Here is a 21,193-nt window from a genome sequence, read left to right on the forward strand (position 1 = left end):
TCCATAACATGAGTTGCCCAATGCTGCACATAAGTACACACCACTAAGGTGGGCAGCGCAAGATAAAAGGACTCCACATCCCTCTCTGAAAAAGGAAATCGTCGGATTGGTACAAGCCCAACCTGATTCTGATCCAAATCCAAAAAACTCTGCAAGTACCACGGTGCCCCAGGCACGGTTAACAACCACAGATCCAAAGCATCCTACTGGGTCCAAAAAACCATCCTCTAAAACAACAAGCTTGCAAAACTGGCAGGGGAAGGGGCATCAGAAGCATCATAAAGAGATGCAGGGATAGACTCCTCACAATGAGGAAGGGAAGCAGGAATATAAACTGCAGTGGTAACAAAGTCCTCAAAAGCATCATAGATAGCAGAAGACTGTTCCAGAAGTAGAACCAGATTCCAAGAATCAGCAACAGATAAAAGATCCATGTGAAAGGATCACACCACAAAGCGCAAAACACCCTCCTTGTTCTGCAAATACTGCAAAGAACACAAGCTGGGACAAAATAAACTCTCCTCAGGATCTCGGAAAAGATCACTGCTCTCCTCCAAAAAACTGTAAACTCCTGTCACAGAAGAAAGCCCCACAGAAACAAAACAGCTCTTGAAACTGATTCTCAAGTGAAGTAGCTGGAGAAAGGCCCCCTCTGAGTGTAGAAAACTCCTGCGGGAAGCAAAACACAGCCAAAACACTGCTATCCAGCAAAAAATAGCACTCCACCGCCAACAGAAAGCAAGGAACAGGTAGAAACCGGGAAACCGTGTAGGCCAGGAACAAAACACAGGTGTAGATGGTTCCAAAATCAGCAAAACGCTGACTGAAATCTGAAATTCAGAATCCTCCTCAAGTACCAAACTGCCTCCAAAGCCACAATCCAAACAAGAAACCCCCTCTGCAAGTGATCTGTGTCCACTGGAGAAGAAAACACAGCCAAACAAGGGCTACAAACGTGAAAATTCAGGTCAACCAGTGTTCACACCTCCTATGAGGAAAAACGCTGAAGAGAAGGTACCTTCGGGTCCAATAGATGAAGCCCAAGTGAAGGTAGAGCTACCCGCAAGATCGGTTCAGAAAAACGCAGCAACCATGGCTACAAATCTGAAAACGCAGAGGTATAAGGGGCTGTAGAATAGGCTGAATATGGAAACGCTGAAGCCTCAAATCAAGAACTGCTGCAGAGAACAATCAGGGGGTGGGAGGGATGGCACAAGATAACCAGAAAGGATAGGAAAAAGGGAGCCCAGAGAGCTCCAAGATCAGGGTTGGGAAAGCAAGCCCAAACAGGCCAAAAAACGCAGCCTGTTTGGGATAGCTATGTTGCTATCTAGGTGCCACCAAGAAGGATAGGTATGCTGTCCAGAAAAATCACCCTTGTGAGGCTGCCAAGAAGCTGCAAATTGACGCCCTAAAGAGAGGAAACTGCAGACCACTGAATGGGTATCAATCAGCCCTTGAAGAAACGCAAGCTTCAATGCATGAACACAAAAATGCAGATCTGTCCATGGGCGGAAAAATGCAGATATGAAGAGGTAGAGTAGGGAGCATCCGACGCTGAAAATCACCGGCGCTCTGATACCATGATAGAATGTGCAGCAGAAGAAGGGAAAGTGGAAACACAGGAGAGAGAGTGAGAGAGAGAGACGGAGAGAAAACACAGGTGAGAACCTGCTCTCGATATCATCACCAAAAGGAATACATGTCCTGTGCAAGAGGGGAGAACCTCGTAAGTGAGGGATTGCAGCTAGACAAGCTAGGCAAGCAATGAATATGTGAGGGAGGCATGTCGGCTATATACTACTACATGTAGGCAGCCGACTGGAGCAAAAGACCTCCACGACTGGGAAAAATACCTGGGACAATAAATGGGGAATAAATATGGGTAAAATATGAGTGAGGGGTGACTAGCCCCTCAGACTAACATGGTCAGCCCTAGAGGCTAAAATAGGACACCAAATAGGAAGCCAGCAAGTAGGGGATGATGTCTAACACCACCTCTCAGCACCGGATGCTGAGCAAACTCCAAGAGCCAGAAACGCCATACTCGATCAAAGATGAAAGAGTGCAGAAACAGGTACCAATAAAGCTCCACAAGCAATCTGCTCTGCAACTCAGCTACAAAAGCAACAGAACAAGCTGCCAGGTACACCGCTCCTCTGGAAGAAAACAACCATACAGGCTGCGACGTGCTGCTCCAAATAATGGTTCCAAACCCAAGTGTAAGAACACTCCCCGAAGTCGAATGTCGTGTATCCAGCCTGGAGAACGTATGAAAAACGTCATAACCAACCAATATCAGATCCTGTATATAATCAATCCTGGGAGAAGCAAATCGCTCCTCACTGGAACCCTCAAAAGAAAGAGTCAGTCTGCTCCAACTCTGTACCAAGAGTAGCCAAATGCTGTATAAAAGCATCCTCTGAAAAGGTCGGTGTCGCAAGATGTAAGGACTGTAGAAAAGATGGGGTCCATCTGCTCAAACTTCATAACATGAGTTGCCCAATGCTGCACATAAGTACACACCACTAAGGTGGGCATCGCAAGTGTCATGGCCCTGTGAAAATGGAACAGCACAAGTGTGGGCATGGTGGTTGCTGAGTCAGAATATTGAATGATTCACATGTGGGGTGCCCGGACAGAGTTAATGATGTGTGGACATCCCTAGGTGTGAAGGGGGGAACTAGAACATTAGAATTTTAATGTTTTATTAAAGTTGCCTCTAGGCCTTAGTGGCCCCTAGGGAACTTTAATAATAATTAAAGTGGGGGGCCCTAGGATTATTATGGAGAGGGGGCAACTCCACTTTTGGAGTGTGTGCTTCTCTCTCCTCTCTCTCTCTCTCTCTCTCTAGCTTTTGGAGAAACGTGGAGCATTCTTGCTAGTTCTCATGCGTGGAAAAGTAGAGAAGAACTGGTTGACTGCTGAAGGGTGTGTGGCTGCTGTTTTCCTCTGCAGATTCAGTCGTACACTCCACGTGTGCAGTCCGTACAGCACTGTACGACTGCAAATACAGTGGGCTGCTGTATTCTGCAGCAGTTTCTTCACTGGGTGCAGGCGGCGCAGACAGCCAGAGAAGGTACAGAGGCTGTGGGCTCTGACAGGGGCTGTACAGCAGGTACAGACACCTGTACGACTGCTGACAGGTGGCCGTACAGTCAGGTACAGGTGGTGTCTGCTGTACAACAGCAAGTACAGGTGCTGGGCATCCTCTGTTGCAGGCGGCGCAGGCGACCAGCATCAAGACAGCAGGCGGGTACTACTGGTTACTGCAGGTGCAGCTCGTACAGTCTTGTACGGACAGGTACAATCAAGTACAGACTGGTACAGTGCTGTTTTTCAGATCTGTACAGTCAAGTACAGCATAGAGTTGGATGCAAGGAGGAGGGTACAGACAAGTACATACACACATGTGAAGCAGGGTTGTGGAAACAAGTGCCTGCAAGTACAGATTGGTACCGTTACTTCCTCCAGTGCAGATACACGGGCTGATTTTGGTAAGCTCCGCATCTGTTCATCTATCTCTCTTTCTACTGCTTTATGTCTGTTGCAAATTTGAGCTATCTGGCCCCTTGTGAGAGGAGGGGTATGGCAGATTGACAAGGGTGGAGACAGAGGTTGAACAGTACATGTATGTATGAGCTGAGATGTTGAATCATGTGCTTGAGTTATGCCAGATGTATGCTCATGGCTGCCCTGCTTAGTGGTCGTGGCTGATCAGAGGGAGGCACGGTGTGTTGTTTTGAGACACAAATCTGTGTACGTGGATCCTCTGTGCTAAGAGGTATTGTGGGCCGTCAGATTGGACATAGAGGTGTAATCTCTTGGCTGATTTTTGTTGTACTCGGCCTTTCATACTTTTGGAATTGAATAAAGAAATACCGCAAGGGGCGCCAAGCTTTGGGGCCAACAGGTGTCGCTTTGTTTTCAGATTTGGGCACTCTAGCCCCAATCTTTTCTGTTTTCATATCTAGACTACAAGTGGACGGGTGACTGCTAGTCTACCGCACTCTGGTTTTTATCAGAGGCCGGTTTCAAGGTTCCGTTGCCGGGACCAATCATCAACTTTCTGAAGGGGGTGAGCTCGTGGTTGCCTCGAAGAGAGCCATCGCTGAAAAATTCAGCAACCATGTCTGATACAGAGGATGAGTACTTCTATCATGAAGAGGAAGAGCAAGAGACTTCTCCTGAGAGAGATGTATCTGAGGATAATCTTGCAGGAGAACAGGCTGCAAATGTTGAGCAAGATGAGGATGTAGCACAGTCAGAGGATGTGCCTAGTAAAGAGGAAGATGATGCTCAGTTCAAAGATCGTTTGGCTGGTGTTATGGATGTATTTATGCAGCTCACACAGAGTGAGAGATTTGCTGAATTTATGAGATCCCGTACAGAGCCCGAGAAGAAAAAGAAGAAGAAGGTGCGTTCTAAGAACCTTCCTCAAGGTCATCGTAGTGCCACCCCACAGGATCCATCTCTTGGACAGTTTCCGAACATGCAGCAGGCTTTTGGTGCTAACCCGCAGAGTTCCTTCTTTGGACAGCCACCTATTCCTCAGCAGAATATGCATCCAGGTTATTTTGGTGGTGGCTCAGTGTTCCAATCCATGACTGGGGGTTATCCTCAGGGAGGCATGGGTGTATGCCAGGGCCTTTTGGAGCTAATTTTCAGCCTGGTATGCAGGGGAATATGTATGGTGGTATGCAGTCCGGTATGCAAGTAAATATGTTTGGGGGCATGCAACCTGGAATGCAAGGCAATATGTTTGGTGGTATGCAGCCAGGTATGCATAATGGAATGTTTGGAAACATGGCTGGAATGTATGGTATGCCTGGTGTGGGAATGGGTAATGTTGACCCAATGATGGGCATGAATGTTGGGGGCAGCAATCTTGTAAAGCCACTTCCATATGATAATCTAACGCCTATGGGAAAGGCGAAGGATTACAAGGAAGGGGGAGCTGCAGTGAAGTTTGATACATTCAGTGGGGCCAAAGATAAATTGAAAGCACTTACCTTTTTACAGCAGTTTGATGCTGCTTTTTCTGGTGGGAATTACACAGAGTGCTCTAAGGTGAGAAAAGCTGCCACTTTTCTCAAGGGCAATGCTTTGCAGTGGTGGTCTACTCTTCTTTTGCAGGGCATAGCACCCACCACTTGGGTACAATTTAAACAGGTTTTCTCTTCCGTATGGCTCACATCTACATTTGAGGTGGATGTTATGACCGCATGGCACAAATTGGATGCTTCAAAGTGTGATAATTTGGAGGACTATAACAAGAAGTTTTGGGAAGCTTTACTCCCAGTGACTTCTTATCGTGCGGTGCCATTATCTGAGCAGGTAGAGAAATATTGTTGTGGGCTGCCCAAGGAGGTACGAGATTATTGTATCAAGACAAGAGTAACGAACATGTCACAGATGATTGAAAATGCTATGACAGCTAATGCGTTACTCACAGGAGGATCATCTGGGTTTAAAGGCAGTAAGAACATGAGCAAGAAAGCTGAAAAATCTGGGCATGCTTCTCATGATGCTAAAGGGTCTTCAGAGACGAAGTATAAGAAGTTGCCAATGCCCAAGAGGACTTCTGAGGAAAGACAGGCTTTGAGACATGCTCGTAAATGTTTTCGCTGTACTGAAGAGGGACACATGTCATTCAATTGTCCCAAAAGAAAGTCCCAAAAGGACTCTGACAATAAAGGAGAGCCCAAGTCAAAGAAACCAAAACCTTCTGCAGGGTTAGTTCTTGATCTTGTGGGGGAACAGCCAGGTGGTGAAGAGACAGAGTTGTGCAGGGCATGGGGCAAAGTGAGAGATCAGAATGCCTTGATCTTCTTTGACACAGGTGCTAGAGCCAACTTCATTTCACCAGATTTGGCTGGCCGATTGGGGATTCGCGCAGAGGAGATGGGGCCGTTACATGAGGCTAATATGGGGTATGCAGAACCCGTTACTCCTATTATTGGGAAGCTTCGGCTTCATTTGCAGGGTTATGTGGACAGCGAAGAGTTCTTCATCATGCCTTTGGATGGCTGTGATGTTTTGTTGGGGATGCCATGGTGCCATTGGGTACATGCGGTGGTGGATACTTACAATAGGAAAATCACTCTGACTCATAGAGGGAAAGAACATGTATTGGATCCAGTATTGGTGTTACCGGACCTCCGAAAGGCTTTTGTTGTCCAGTGTGATGCATGTGGAAGTAGCATTGGTGCAGTTCTCATGCAAGAGGTACATGTCATAGCCTATGAGAGTAGAATATTGCAAGATGCTGAGAAGCATTTACAGGTTTATGAGAAAGAGATGTTGGCTGTAATTCATGCTCTTTCTACATGGAAACACTACTTGCTTGGGGCTGATTTCACTGTGCAGACAGATCATCAGACCTTGCGTTATTTCCTCACGCAGACTAAGCTTTCAGAGAAGCATATGCGTTGGGCAAACTTTTTGTCTATGTTTCACTTCCAGATTGTGCATGTGGAAGGCAAAAAGAATGTAGTGGCAGATGCTTTTGTCACGCAAGCCACAGGTCTTTGCAGTTTCACTTGCTTATCATCATGAGCTTGATGAAATGAAAGGACAGTATGCCCATGATGAGGACTTTGAAAGGTTGTATGATCAGATGTCTGAGGGTCAGCGGCGGCATGAGCACTACTCTCAGAGATGGATTTTTATTGATGCATGGCAGACTGTGTGTTACCAGGCCATTGCGACTCAAGGTTATGATTGAAAGTCATGCTCCACCGTATGCAGGTCATAGAGGTATTGACGCCACGGTAAAAGCAGTGGAGACTTTCTTTTATTGGCCAACCTTGAGAAGAGATGTTGATGCCTTTGTGAGGCAATGCATCGTATGTCAGAAGGTAAAATTTGACCGTCAAAAGACACCAAGGTTATTACAGCCTTTACCTATTCTAGATAGACCTTGGGAGAGCATTGCCATGGATTTTATATTTGATCTTCCACAGACACAAACGGGAAATGATGGCATCTGGACTATTATATGCAGGTTCAGTAAGCAGGCACATTTCATTCCCGTGCGTAAGACGATCAAAGTGGATCATATGGTGAAGTTGTTCATGGCGAACATCTTCAAGTATCATGGCTTGCCTACGTCTATCATTAGTGACCGTGATCCACGGATGACGAGTTTGTTCTGGAGAGGGTTGTTTGACAACATGGGTACAACTCTCAAGTTTTCATCGTCATTTCATCCGCAAACAGATGGTCAGTCAGAAGAGGCTAATTCTACAGTATTGGATCTTCTCAAGTGTTATGTGTCAGAGCACAATCAACAATGGGAAAAGTATCTTCCTTTGGTGGAGTTTGCATATAACAACACTGTACATTCCTCGACAGGCAAGGCGCCTTTTGAGATTGTGGAAGGAGGAAAGAAGGTACCGCCCATCTTGCATACGAAGGATAAGATCTTTGAGGCTGATCAGTATGTGAAGAGTCTGGATGAAGCTTATCGCAGAGTTAAGTTGGCCCTCCAGAAAACTCAGCAAAAGCAAAAGAAAGCCGCAGACCGTCACAAACGTGATTTACAGTTTGCATTGGGTGATTGGGTTCTTTTGCGCTTTGAAAAGGCTAGACTAAGGGTAAAGAGCGCTTATTCCCTAAATTGAGCATGCGTTATTATGGGCCTTTTCAGATTTTGGAAAAGATTGGTGAGGTAGCCTATCGTTTGAAGCTACCAGATCACTGGAGGATTCACAATGCTTTTTATGTGAGTCTCCTTAGACCTTTCCGTGGGGATGTGCCTGAGAATGTATCAGATGAGGCTCAGCCGGAAGTTGAGGAACTTGATGAGGTTCTGATTCCAGAGCAGATACTGGCACATAAGGAAAGAAAGGTACGAGGTAAAGTTTCCCGTCGCTATCTTGTGAAGTTCAAGAACTATTCACCGATGGATGCGAAGTGGATGGAGGAGGGTGACTTAACAGATTCACCTCAGGTTTTGCAACTTTATCTCGATGCCTTTGAGTTAGAGCCGACTCTTGTTGTGGCTCATTCAGGTTCGGCAGAGCATGGGTCTGGAGCATTACCTGATGCTCAAGAGGGGGGTAGCACCTCCGCTCCCTTGATACAGACAGGCTCAGATGACATCTAGAGGTCGCTTGGTGCAGTTTTTATCTCACCCGAAGGTACTGAGGCTGACAGTACATGTGTTTATGGGACTTCTATGATATATGTGTACTAGTCACATGGGATTTTGTGGATATGTATGGTTCACAGTGGTATACAACTTGGACTATTACTACGCCATTGGTTTGCAGTGAATGATGTTGATACATGTGCATGGCTTAGAGAGATTGGGACGCTGATCTTGCCATATTGTATATTTCACTTTGGATATTTTGCTGTATCACCAGTATGCAATCGAGGACGCTTGCCATTTTTCAAGAGGGGGGTATGTCATGGCCCTGTGAAAATGGAACAGCACAAGTGTGGGCATGGTGGTTGCTGAGTTAGAATATTGAATGATTCATATGGGGGGTGCCCGGACAGAGTTGTGGACATCCCTAGGTGTGAAGGGGGGAACTAGAACATTTGTCCATGGGCGGAAAAATGCAGATATGAAGAGGTAGAGGAGGGAGCATCCAACGCTGAAAATCACCGGGGCTCTGATACCATGATAGAATGTGCAGCGGAAGAAGGGAAAGTGGAAACACAGGAGAGAGAGTGAGGAGAAGAAGAAGAAGAAGAAGAATGTATTATCGTCCTCTGGGAGCCGATAAACGGCCCATGAGACCTCCACGAAATTATTACAAAGCTGTAAGAAACAAAAAACAAAGCCTCCTCCCTTTATGGAAAGATGGAGTCCATTTGCTCAAACTCCATAACATGAGTTGCCCAATGCTGCACATAAGTACACACCACTAAGGTGGGCATCGCAAGATGAAAGGACTCCACATCCCCCTCTGAAAAAAGAAATCGTCAGATTGGTACAAGCCCAACTTGACTTTGATCCAAATCCAAAAAACTCTGGAAGTACCACTGTGCCCTAGGCACGGTCAACAACCACAGATCCAAAGCATCCCACTGGGTCCAAAAAACCATCCTCTAAAACAACAAGCTTGCAGAACTGGCATCAGAAGCATCATAAAGAGATGCAGGGATAGACTCCTCACAATGAGGAAGGGAAGCAAGAATATAAACTGCAGTGTCCTCAGAAGCATCATAGATAGTAGAAGACTGTTCCAGAAGTAGAACCAGATCCCAAGAATCAGCAGCAGATAAAAGATCCATGTGGAAGGATCACACCGCAAAGGGCAAAACACCCTCCTTGTTCTGCAAATACTGCAAAGAACACAAGCTCGGACAAAATAAACTCTGCTCAGGATCTCGGAAAAGATCACTGCTCTCCTCCAAAAAACTGTAAACTCCTGTCACAGAAGAAAGTCTCCACAGAAAAAAAAGAGCTTGTACCAACAAGATCGAGTCTAGTGGTTTTAATCGTAGTCACTTCCTGCACAAAGGATCGACCACTGGATTGGCCTTTCGTGGAAGGTACTCAATCATACCACGGAATTGTTGGAATATCTGACTACAGCGGTGTTGTCGATCACTCCACTGTGCACTTGGCATTGTCTGAATCCAGCGTAATGCCTGATGGTCAGTGCGAACCTCAAAGTCACGGCCATACAGAAAATGTTTCCAATGTTTCAAGGCCTGTATAACTGCTAGGAGTTCACGATCATAGACTGAGTAGTTTTTCTCTGCGGGCAGTAACTTACGAGACATGTAAGCTACTGGATGACCATTCTGCTGGAATACACCTCCAATTGCGATGTTACTCGCATCGGTGATCACGTGAAATGGTTCGTTCCACGAGGCAAGTGCTAAACAAGGCGCTTCTGATAAAGCCACCTTGATGTTCTTGAATGCTTCCAACGCGCGTGGAGTCATTCGAATCTTTTGCCTTCTTGTCTTCACACCCTTTAGCAGATCGGTGAGATCGGTCGAGAGATCAGAAAACTTGTTTATGTGGGTGGAGTATGCCTAGCATATACCCACAAAGGATCTGATGTCATAGGCTGTCTGAGGTACTTCCCAGTTGACAATCTCGGCCACTTTAGCCGGATCAAGTCGAATGCCTTCGGCACTAATTATGTATCCCAAGTAATGCACTTGGAACAGATAAAATTCCGACTTCTTTTCATTGACGTAGTGCTCATTGCTTTCCAGCAACTTAAGGACTTTCTCCACATCAATGTCATGCTGCTCAACCATAGCTGAAAATACCAGTATGTTGTCTAGAAATATGAACACACACTTTCCAATCAAATCCTGAAAAACACGCATCATCATGCGGTTAAATGTAGCTGGGGCGTTCGTCAAGCCAAATGGCATGACCACAAATTCATAGTGGGCCCGTTCCGTACGGAAGGTTGTCTTGGGGATGTCCCCCTCCACAATCCGCACCTGGTGGTACCCACTCTTTAAATCAAGTTTTGAGAACACCTTTGCTCCATTCAGCCTCTCGAGAATATAATCAATTCGAGGCATCAAGAATCTGCTCTTGATAGTTAGCTTGTTGAGTGCACGATAATCGACACAAAAACGGGAAGACCCATCTTTCTTCTTGACAAATAAGATCGGTGTTGCAAATGGCGACTCGCTGGGGCGGATGAAGCCAGATTGCAACAATTCTTGGAGTTGGCGGTCCAACTCCGATTCCATTGCCTTGGAAAGGCAATACAGAAACTTACTCGGGGGTTTCGAGCCTGGGAGGAGGTCAATCTTGTGGTCCTCCGGTTTGGACGGGGGGGAGCTGGGGAGGGAGGCTGTCTTGAAGAAAAATCTTCTGGAACTTTTCATGGAGAGCCGAGTACTTCTCGAAAGCCCTGGCCACCGTGTGGATGTAAATCACCGCACACTGTGCGCCTTTCCTGACTGCTCGCTTAGCCTGCAAGTGGCTTATGAGTGGAAAGTTTGGAATTCCTGGCTCACACTTAATGGTCACTGGGGTATTTTTTTCACATTCCGATTGATCTGGAACGTGTGCTTGTCCCACTTGACATCTGGAAGAAACTTGTGAAACCACTGAATACCCAAAATTATGTCTGCTCCTACAAGAGGGACAACCATAAAATCATGCACAAATTCGATGCCCTGAATAACTAACTTAGCACCTAGAGCTTCATACTTGACGCTCGTCATGTCTGTGCTAAAACCCTGCGACCTGTTCCGTGACCACATCCTCCGTGCTGCCGCTGTCAAACAAGACGACGATTCTTTGGCCACCTATGTAGCCAAAGGACTTGAGCAATTCGTTGCGCTCATACTCCTGGTCATGGGCGCCCTTCTGCTTATCTTCGAGCTCCCAGCTAATGATTGCTCCAACTGAAGCACCGGGGTTTGAAGAACTAGGGGTAGTCGCCGCCGCTGGGGTCTATGTGGGAGCTGAGCTCACCACGGAAGCTGTGGAGGCAGCGGCGGCGGGCTTTGGAGGCTTCTTAGGACAATCCCGAGAAGTATGTCCTTTTGTATGACAAAAGAAACATCTACCCTCCTTGTACTGAGAAAGCTCCTCAGCACTAAAAATGCCACCTGTCTTACCTGCCTCTACTTTCTGGTCTGGAGTAAGCTTAGATGCATTGTTCGAGTTCTTGGAGCCAGAGGCTCTCGGGCTCTGTCTTGGGGAAGACCCCGTCTGGTTCTGGCCTTTGTCCCCTGAGGCGGTAGCCCTGGGAGAAGCTGGCTGGGAAGTCTTGGGCTTGCTACCATTATGTTTCATTTCTGCACTCTGTGCAAGCGAGAGTGCGTCTTCAAAGGTGGCTGGCTGAAACATACGCACCTCCCATTGGATTTGCGTGTCAAGGTCATACAAAAACTGCCCTTTCTTGTCCAAATCAGATAAGCCTAATTGCAAACATAAGTCGAAATTCTATTGGCAAACTGAAGGATTGGTTGTGCGTTTTGACGCGCTCCCCTGAACTCGTCTTCGAGTCGCTCAAGGTAGTGGGGCGGTACAAACCGCTGCCTAAGGTCGCGGACAAAGTCGTCCCACACATAAGCTGCCATGCCTAATCTGGTGTGGGCATGAGCCCACTGAGTCCACCAAGGAATGTCACTTTCCAAGTACCAACTGGCTAAGATCACTCTGTCAGTATCTGTCTTTCTAACTGCGGCAAACTAAGCTTTAAACTGATGTAACCATGAATAAAGAGTTGTGGGGTCGAGTTTACCATTATACTTACTGAAGTTCATTTTCTCGGGGAAACGATTCGAGGGCGCCGCCGGTGTCAATCTGGCGTTCAAAGCTGCTAGGTAACGCTCGTGCTCCACGCGTCGCATGGCTTCGTCTTCACGTTGTCGGATCTCCAATGCACGCATCTGCAACTCAAGCAAAGAGCTCAGCTGAGGCTGTGACCCCGCGAAAGGGTCCCTGTGTTGAGGATCTGGAATCTGGGATACGGAAGGAGAGGGAGGAGGAGATGGAAAACGCGACGCTGGAGAACGGGTACGCTCTTCCAGAGCTAAGATTTGCGCCCTCTGCTCGTCCAACTTGGTTGTCTAGTCTGCGATCGCTCGCATCATCTGCTGGAAAATATCTGTAACACTCAAGCTTGGTGCCCTAGCTGGGCTGCCTGGTGCACTCTGGTCCCATGGTTCTTGGTCTCTCTCGTCGTCGAAGCTCGCCATAGCAGAAAAATGCACTTCCTTTCCGGAACGCAATCTAACCATCCACTATCTGTGTGGGAGACGTCCGGAGGCCTCCGGAGGCTGAAAACCAACCGTCCTTCGAGGGACAGGAGTCACTCTGAAGGGATAGTCCACCGGCGTTTGAAAACCAACCACACAAGCGAGAAAAAATTCTGGTTTCTTTGCTGAATCTTTGCACTTGAAGTAGGCTCTGATACCACTGTAACATGCGGAAGCTTCGGAGAAGATCGGTAACTTCAAAGCTCAGAAATCAACACTCTTTTCGCGACGGAATTAACGCACAAACTGAATGGAGATATGCAGAAAAAAGAGAGAGAGAGGGAGAGATGGAGAGGACACAGTATTGGGTCCCAAATACCCTCTGTAGGGCCCCCACCACGGATGGTGTATTTGCTTTATTAGAATGATGTAAATCTAAAAAGAAAAAATACAGGAATCTTGACCTTTCTTGGCTGAGAAAATCCCTGCCCTTGACTTGCAGTCCTTCACCCCTTTGCTTAGCACCTTCTTGGCTTGTCTAGCCCCTTTTTATGCTTGATCTCTTGGTGAGAAATGAGATGAACTAATGGGATTGTGGGCTCACCCTTTTAGACTACTCCAGCAATAGCAGTCGGCCAGTTCTAAACCAGGCGACCAACCACAAAATGTCCCATGACTGTAAATGCAGCATTAAATGCTGGAAAAAATCCCATAAAATGCTGCGCATCATTCCCTAGATGGCTGGGCATCTTGCGCCTGATTCAGGATGGGCTCGGTACTGTTTTGCAAACAGTCTGGGGCCTGGGCAGCCTGTATGGGCTGCCCCATACCTGCCCTACAGCCATACAAATATTGTATCTCCTAAGTGTTTGCCCCTAGCCTGCCCCTAGGGCTGTCCTACAGCCTCTCCATGGCTGGTGGGTTCAGCCATACAAATATTGTATCTCCTGAGTGTTTGCCCTTAGCCTGCCCCTAGGGCTGTCCTACAGCCTCTCCATGGCTGGTGGGTTCAGCCAGGGCCTTCCTGGCCCTCATGGGGGTGGTTTCACACTATCCCCATGCCCACACAAAGACCCGGGGTAGCCCTATGGGCTGGCCCCTTGTTCTAAAAGCAAACCCTAACTAACTACTCAGTGATCTGGCATCCGGTACCATACCAGATACACAGAATCACTGACATCATTCCAGAGGGAGACTCACAGCGCGGACCTGCACTATTTCATGTGCAGGACTCTGCACACCTGACCTTGGACTCATGTGCAGGACAATGCACACCTGACCTCAGACGACTGAGATGGATCCTTGGCTGACTCATCTCGGACTGGGCTCACATGGGACCAGTTCACCATCCCAGGTCCTGCACCTTCTGTACAGATATGTCTACGTGGCATCCCAGTGCAGGATGCCCGTGACACCTTCACTCTTCACCTTGGTTGTAGCTTTTCCCCTTGGCTGTCCTGGCCCTTGGAAGTCTTCAACCATTATTGAATTATGAGATGAATAAACACCCTATGCTATTTATTGCACCTTAGGTGCTAGTTGGTTTCCTCTAGGAAGGGGTTGGCCTACAGATATTTCTCCACGACCTGTTTTATTACCTTTTTCAGTAGGCACCTTTCACACCATGTGCTGGCTGCTGCCATCTCTGAGGCTGGCCGCCCAGCTGGGCTGGCCTCCATGGTTGTTTGGCCAAGCCCCTATGGCTAGCCAACATGTTACCCAAGCCCCCACCAGTGCCTGGCCAACCATGGCCTAGCCTTTCCTTGGGCTGTTGGCTAATGGCCATGGGCCTCTTGGGCCCTTAGGGTGGCCTAAGGCCTACCCTGTGCCCACTCAAGGGATGCAACCCCTTCCCGGGGTAGTCCAAATCGTTGGCCCCTTCTCCTACATGCAACTACATGCGTCCTAAGACCCATGTGCCTGGTATCTGGCTACAAGCCCAACACCCGGAACACCTAACATCATTCCAGAGGGTGACTCACAGTACGGATTGGCACTCCTTGATGTGTAGGACAATGCACAGCTGACCAAGACTTGCACACCTGACCTTGGACGCTTAGAATGGAACCCTGGTTGACTCGTCCCGGATTGGGGCTCACATGGGACCAGTTTCCACTCTAGGTCTTGCAGCTGTTGTACAGATATGTCCAGATATGTCCACGTGGCATCCAAGTGCAGGATGCATGTGACATCCCCTTCTGCGTAACTTGATGGAAGTTGCATAGCCTCTAGATAGTTTGTTAATAAAGCTGGATAGTCGCTGAAAAGTTCTCTGTCAAGCCAAACTGCTTGGTGAGTCCCTCAGTCTTGAAACTTCGTGAGGAACTATCTTTGTCTCAAGGTTGCATCCGTACGTACGTACGGATCGATCCGTACCGTACGGAACGTACTGTATGGATCCGTACGCGTACGGATCCATCCGTACGTTTATTTAAAAAAAAAACCCCCCTTTTTGACCTTCGTCGTGCGATTTTGGCCTTGTTTTGGATTTTCGCCTGTTTCGCCCAGCCGCCAGCGCTCTGTTTCGCTCCGTCTCTGCACACTGTGCACAGGTAAGTCACACGCTCTCTCGCTCATGAGTCATGGCCTTGGTCCCTCATGATGCATCTCGTACTGTACTCTCTCTCTCTCTCTCTCTCTCTCTCTCTCTCTGCCAATGTACTACTGTCTACATGATTAATCTCGTCTCTCTCTCACTCCCTCCCGAGTCCGGGGTCCCTCTCCCTCTCTCTCTCTCTCTCTCTCTCTCTCTTTCCTCCTTTGGAGTATGCTCTACGCTCTCCCTCTCTCTCTCTCTCTCTTTCTTCCTTTGGAGTATGTACTCTGCTCTAAGCTCTCTCTCTCTCTTTGTTTGTGTCACAGAGCTTCCAGGATCCAATATGCCGAAGCCATGCAACCCCTACTGGCAGGAGCACACGAATGTCATCCGTGTTATTAATACGCCGACCCAAGCTGGTTCTGGCACGCGTAGATGGCAGTGCAAGTATTGCAACTTCGAGCTCACGAGCACAATTTCTCGTGTCGTGATACACTTGACAGGTATTGGCACCACCGGCAATTGTGGTGGGTGCAAGCAGGTGCCGCAGGATATCAGAGACAAGCTCATTGCTGAGAATTCATCAACAGCAAAGGGTTCAAAGAAGGTAAGGGGCAGCCAGCACACTCAAGATGCACTTCATGATGCGCTTGTGGGGGAGATGGGTGATTCTTCCACACAGGATAGCCAGTCTACAGGGGGCAGAAAGAGGGCCCGTGTCATGCAGGAGGGTGATGAGGATGATGATGCAGATGTGCTGAGACAGAGTACTTTGCCTTCACGTGTGTCATCTCTTTCGTGGGTGAAAGAGAGACAAAAAGTGGCTGAGATGGAGATTGCAAGCACTCTTGTGGAGTGCAACATCTCCTTCAATGTACTGAGGACTGATCAATGGAAGAGAATGGTGAGGGCCATAGCAGAGGTTGGCCACACAGACTCGTGGTCCGGGGTGGAGTATAACAAAATGCGTACCACGATGCTTGAAGAGCAGAAAGCCTTGATAGACAAGGCATTGGTACCAGTCAAGGCAGGATGGCAGTCTTTTGGGTGCACCATCATATGTGATGGCTGGAGTGATATGCGTAGACGACACATTATCAATATTTTGGTATCCTCATGTCTTGGCACATACTTCTTGCGGGCTGTGGATGCAGGAAAGGCAGGAGAATGCATCAGTGCTGAGTTTATTTATCACCACATCAGACAGGCAATTTTGGATGTTGGGCCAGAGAATGTGGTCCAAGTGGTGACAGACAATGCTTCAAATTGCAAGCGTATGGGTGAATTGGTCGAGGCAGAGTTTCCTCGCATTGCTTGGACTCCTTGTGCTGCACATTGCTTGGACCTGCTGATGGAGGATATTGGAAAGTTGCCATGGGTGCAACCTAATGTTGCAGATGCCATGAAGATTACTACATTTTTCCGAAAAAAACATCAGGCTTTGGCCATCTTCAGGAGCCATAGTGCACTTGATATGGTGCGACCCTCGAAGACCAGGTTTTCTTATATGTTCTTGGTCTTGCAGAGGCTTTTTAGATTGCGGGACCCACTACTACAGACTGTGGTGGACCCGAAATGGAGGTTTATGCACCATGCACAGACAGAGGCCACTAGATACATTCAGCGGAAAGTGCTTGACGAGGCCTTTTGGACAGAGGTACAGAGCTTGACGGTGGCATTGCAGCCTATCCATGTCCTCCTCCGAATCACAGATATGGAGGGCTCTACTCTTGGACTGGTCTATCATCTCTTCATGGAGATGAAGCGCCATATTGCCACCTGTACGACACTGACGGAGTCTCAGTGAGTGTACACTTGGATATTGTTCTTGGTTGATTATATTAATATTAAATAATATACACATTGCAACAATGAACAATATGTTTAAAGTTATATTATATAATGATTGTTGGAATGTTGGCTTGTCAATTTGTAGCCGTGGTGACATCCTGGCTATTGTAGAGCGGCGATGGACATTTATGAGCCGTCCCATTCATGGGATGGCTGCATTGCTTCATCCCTTCTACAAGAAGCCAGAGCTGTTTAGTGAGAGCACTCTGCTCACGCAGAAAGACCAGTACATCAACATAATGTACGACGAGGATGAGCAACTTGAGGTTGATGCAGAGATGGTGAGTTTTATGAACAATCTAGGACCATCCTTTGCTAGAGCGGTGGTTTTGAGAGAGGAGGCGACGAAATTTCCTCTCACGTGGTGGCAGAGCTATGGAAGACAAGGTCTTCCAAAGCTGACTCATCTTGCTCTCCGAATCCTCTCGCAGGTACTCTTGACTCTTTCACAATTGCATCCATCTTTAAAGTTTGATTCATTAAGGGTTTTGAGTCTTGACTCCGAAATCGTATCGTGATTCGTGATCGTAGGATTGTTCTGCTGGTGCTTGTGAGCGCAATTGCAGTGCCTACTCCTTGGTTCACACGAAGATCCGCAATCGACTTAGTACCGCTCAGCTGGAGCGATTAGTGTATTGCCGAGCTAACATGAAGCTCGTGCGAGATTATCATGCTTTGGGGGCACCCAAGCAGGTATATTTAAGTTTTAACTGTCGTACGTCTTTTGACACATTTCAATATAAGTCATTTCTCGTGGTTCTGACTTGTCGGATTTTGCTTTTCCACAGGCAGATCCGACCCATGTGAAGATGGTGCCAACCTCTACTGAGGGCGACGTGGAGCAGCGTGTCAGAGACGAGCAGGCAGATATTATACGACTCCTTCATAGAGAGTTGGAGAGCATCGATCGTCGTGTCACAAGGTCACGCGCACGGGCTTTGGCGATACCTTTGCGTGAGGAGGCTGCAGATTCAGAGAGCGCTAGACGGAGGAGCATTCGTCGGGGGAAGCTGCCTGTTCGTACGCAGCGGACTCGGGCGAATGAGGCTGTCACTCTCATTCATACTCAGAGTGAGCCAGGAGATGATGATGTAGCACATGGATCTCATGATACATCTTTCACATCATCACATGTGCCCGTGATGGCAGAGCTTGAGTATGACGACGAGGGCAATGTCTTGACAGATGGGGACTTGCTCTCTTCTGGTGCATCGTCATCATCATCATCTGATGAGGAGTTTTGACTCTTAGATCATGTTTCATTGTGGAGTCTAGACTCTGGACTAGCCCTTATGGGCCTTTTGAGGACATTTCTATGATGTAGTGTTGCAGCTTGCTATGTAGTATGTGCATTGTATTCAGTTTGTTTTGAATCTTGATGCATTTGCAGCCTTTTGACATGGATGAGAGTCGAGACTTTTGTTGTGTGCACTCTGAACACTGATTCATCAGTTTATATAGAGCTGACTTCTAAGAGTGGTGATTGGTGATTGAAGATTGATCTCTGTCATCTGATTGAAAAATGGTTTTGGTATCTGATGTTTGATTTCTAAAGTAACAAGTTTTACCTTATGCGGCAAGGGTTTTGTGATTACTAATCAAATGCGTATTAGCAAAGACCTTATTAGATTGTCTTGTAGGTCTCTCTCACAATTTAAAATGTATTTGGATCTTTTTATGTTTATTTTGATATGAAATGCCATATAGATTGATATTTTTTACAATGGTACGTATTTTTACGTACACAAAAATTTTATCTGTACGGAACAACGTACAAATACGTACCGTACATTACGTACAGTACGTACACATCAACCTTGCTTTGTCTTCAGCTGGAACCGTGCTTGAAGCGGTGCAGAAGGATTTGCTCAGGAACCATCACTTTAGCTTTGTCAACAATTTTTGGTTCCGCTTCGTCATTAATCTTTGAAGGGATTGGACCTGCAGATGGTTTTAGCCAACTGACATGAAACACATCGTGCATAGTCTAGCTTGGAGGTAACTTCAACTTCATTGACATCTTGTTGATCTTTCTCTAGATAGGAAATGGTCCAAAGCTTCTGAACGATCACTTTGGGCATCACTTGCCCACCTGTTTCAGCCGTTGCTTCATAATCCGAAGAAAGATCCAATCTTCTTCTGAGAACTTCACATCCCTTCAATCTTTATTGACGTGTCGCGTGTAGGTCTTCTATGATTTAGCCAGCTTGTCTTTGGCTGATTCCAAGATCTCATGGTAAGACTTTGTCAATCTTGTCTCTTCAGGGATTGAAGATGAGAATCTGGTCAATAGTGACTGGAATGGTCTTCCCAAAGTTGCCTCATAAGGAATCTTGCCAATAGCTGAAGAAAACGAATCATTCAAAATTGCTCGAACTAAAGGCAAATAAGATTCCCACTTACCTTGCTGATCGTGGATAATAACACTTGAGCGGCCAATTGGTTGTAAATTTCTGTCTGGCCATCTATCTGTGGGTGAAACGCACAAGAAAAGTTCAGTTTAGTACCAAAATTGTCAAACAATGCCCTCTAGAAATGATTGGTAAACTTGGCATCTTTGTCTAACACTATGGTCCTAGGAATCCCACCAATTGGATACCAATGCCGAATGAACAAGTGGGCAACATCATCGGTGGTCACATTGGCCCTGCATAACAAATTTGCGAAATCTATCAACAATAGTTAAGCACTGAGTAATACGCTTACCCGGACTAAATTGGTCACAAAATCCATAGATATATCTTGGAAAGGTCCTTCGGGAATGGGTAAAGGCTGTAACAATCCTATCTCTTTCCATGAAGAGCTTTCACTTTTTGACAAACCTCATAGTGTTGCACATGAAGAAAAGGAGTCATCCAAAACAGCTTGAACCAAATGCAAAAACTGTTCCCACTTACCTTGTTGATCATGGACATAACACTTGAGCATGTGGAATGCCAATTGATTGTAAATCTTTGTCTAGCCATCCGACTATGGGTGGTTTGGACTGCACTGGAAAAATTCAACTTAGTACCAAAATTATCAAACAATGTCTCCCAAAAATGAGTGGTAAACTTGGCATCATGATCTGATACAATGGTCCTAGGAATGCCACCAATTGGGTACCAATGCTGGATAAATATTTTGCAACATCTTCGGCAATCACATTAGCCCTGTAAGCATAACGTACTTGCTATAATGATCAACAATTGTCGAACATTGTGTGTTACGCTTATCTGGACTTAAGAGGCAAATTTGTCGCAAAATCTATAGAGATATCGGAGAAAGGGCCATGGGGATGTGCAGTGGGGTTGATGGATTAAGCAGGAAAGGATACATCCAATCCACCCAGATGGAGCTTGCCGGATTAGACGAGATGAAGCACAAGTACACGGATTCTGATGAATTCGGTACTCAGTGGGAATAGGCATTGGATGCCACATGACCATGTCATTTCTTGATACAGGATGGTTGACTTTTCTACAAAAGTCGACGATGTGTCTTGAAGCAGTTTGGGTGAACTATTCTCCATGACTCTATCACTACTCAACATTGGAGAGAATCAAGAGGTGATTCTACTAGCCCAGAATGAGGCGGGACATGTTCATATATATGCAACGTTGTCCAATTTGTCAAAAGGTGAAAGCATGGCATGGGAAGAAAGCGGGTTTGTTACAACCATTGGGTTGGTCTTGCCTGAAAGATACTTCAATCATGCCACCGAATTGTTGGAAGATGTGGCTCCAATGGTGTTGCGAGTCACTCCATGCGCACTTGGCATCGTTTGAAGCCAGCACAAAGCTTGATGATCAGAGCAAACCTCAAAATCGCGCCCATATAGAAAATCTTTCCAATGCTTTAGGGCTTGAATCACGGCTAGGAGTTCCCTATTATAGATGGAGTAATTCCTCTCTGCACAAATCCACTTTCGAGACATGTAAGCTACTGGATGACTATTTTGTTGTAACACAGCTCCAATGGTGATGTTACTGGCATCGGTGATTACTTGGAATGGATCATCCCATTAGAGGCAAGTGCTAAACAAGGGGCCTCTGATTAAGCAACCTTGAGGCCCTTGAAAGCCTGTAGTCCATGCGACTCCGCGTGGATGTGCTGTCTACGAGTCTTGACACCCTTGAGAAGATTTTTTCAGAGCTATCGAGAGGTCGGAGAATTTGT

At 46.8% G+C, this 21,193-nt stretch overlaps 2 protein-coding genes across 2 annotated transcripts in view; both read left to right on the plus strand.

Annotated features, from left to right (window-relative positions):
- LOC147635486 (Polyketide synthase, enoylreductase family protein) overlaps window positions 1-21,193 on the plus strand; it is a 44,244-nt gene that overhangs the window by 15,381 nt on the left and 7,670 nt on the right. The gene's annotated exons all lie outside the window — the stretch shown is intronic.
- On the plus strand, window positions 15,287-18,435 carry LOC147635487 (uncharacterized). Its single transcript, XM_086802773.1, has 4 exons — window positions 15,287-16,987; window positions 17,121-17,466; window positions 17,567-17,728; window positions 17,824-18,435. The coding sequence occupies exons 1-4, from the start codon at window positions 15,321-15,323 to the stop codon at window positions 18,277-18,279; spliced, it is 2,631 nt and encodes an 876-aa protein (XP_086658899.1). The 5' UTR covers window positions 15,287-15,320; the 3' UTR covers window positions 18,280-18,435.

This window comes from Cibotium barometz, chromosome 9 (assembly GCF_041138505.1).
Source record: "Cibotium barometz isolate CiBa-2024 chromosome 9, ASM4113850v1, whole genome shotgun sequence".
In the NCBI taxonomy this organism is placed as follows: Eukaryota; Viridiplantae; Streptophyta; class Polypodiopsida; order Cyatheales; family Cibotiaceae; genus Cibotium; species Cibotium barometz.

What these genes read in the sequence shown, in the direction of transcription:
- LOC147635487 (XM_086802773.1), top strand. Translation starts at nt 15,321, where the DNA reads ATGATTAATCTCGTCTCTCTCTCACTCCCTCCCGAGTCCGGGGTCCCT. An exon ending in ACGACACTGACGGAGTCTCA is followed by an intron (nt 16,988 to 17,120) that starts GTGAGTGTACAC and finishes GTCAATTTGTAG; the next exon opens with CCGTGGTGACATCCTGGCTA. An exon ending in CTCTCCGAATCCTCTCGCAG is followed by an intron (nt 17,467 to 17,566) that starts GTACTCTTGACT and finishes TCGTGATCGTAG; the next exon opens with GATTGTTCTGCTGGTGCTTG.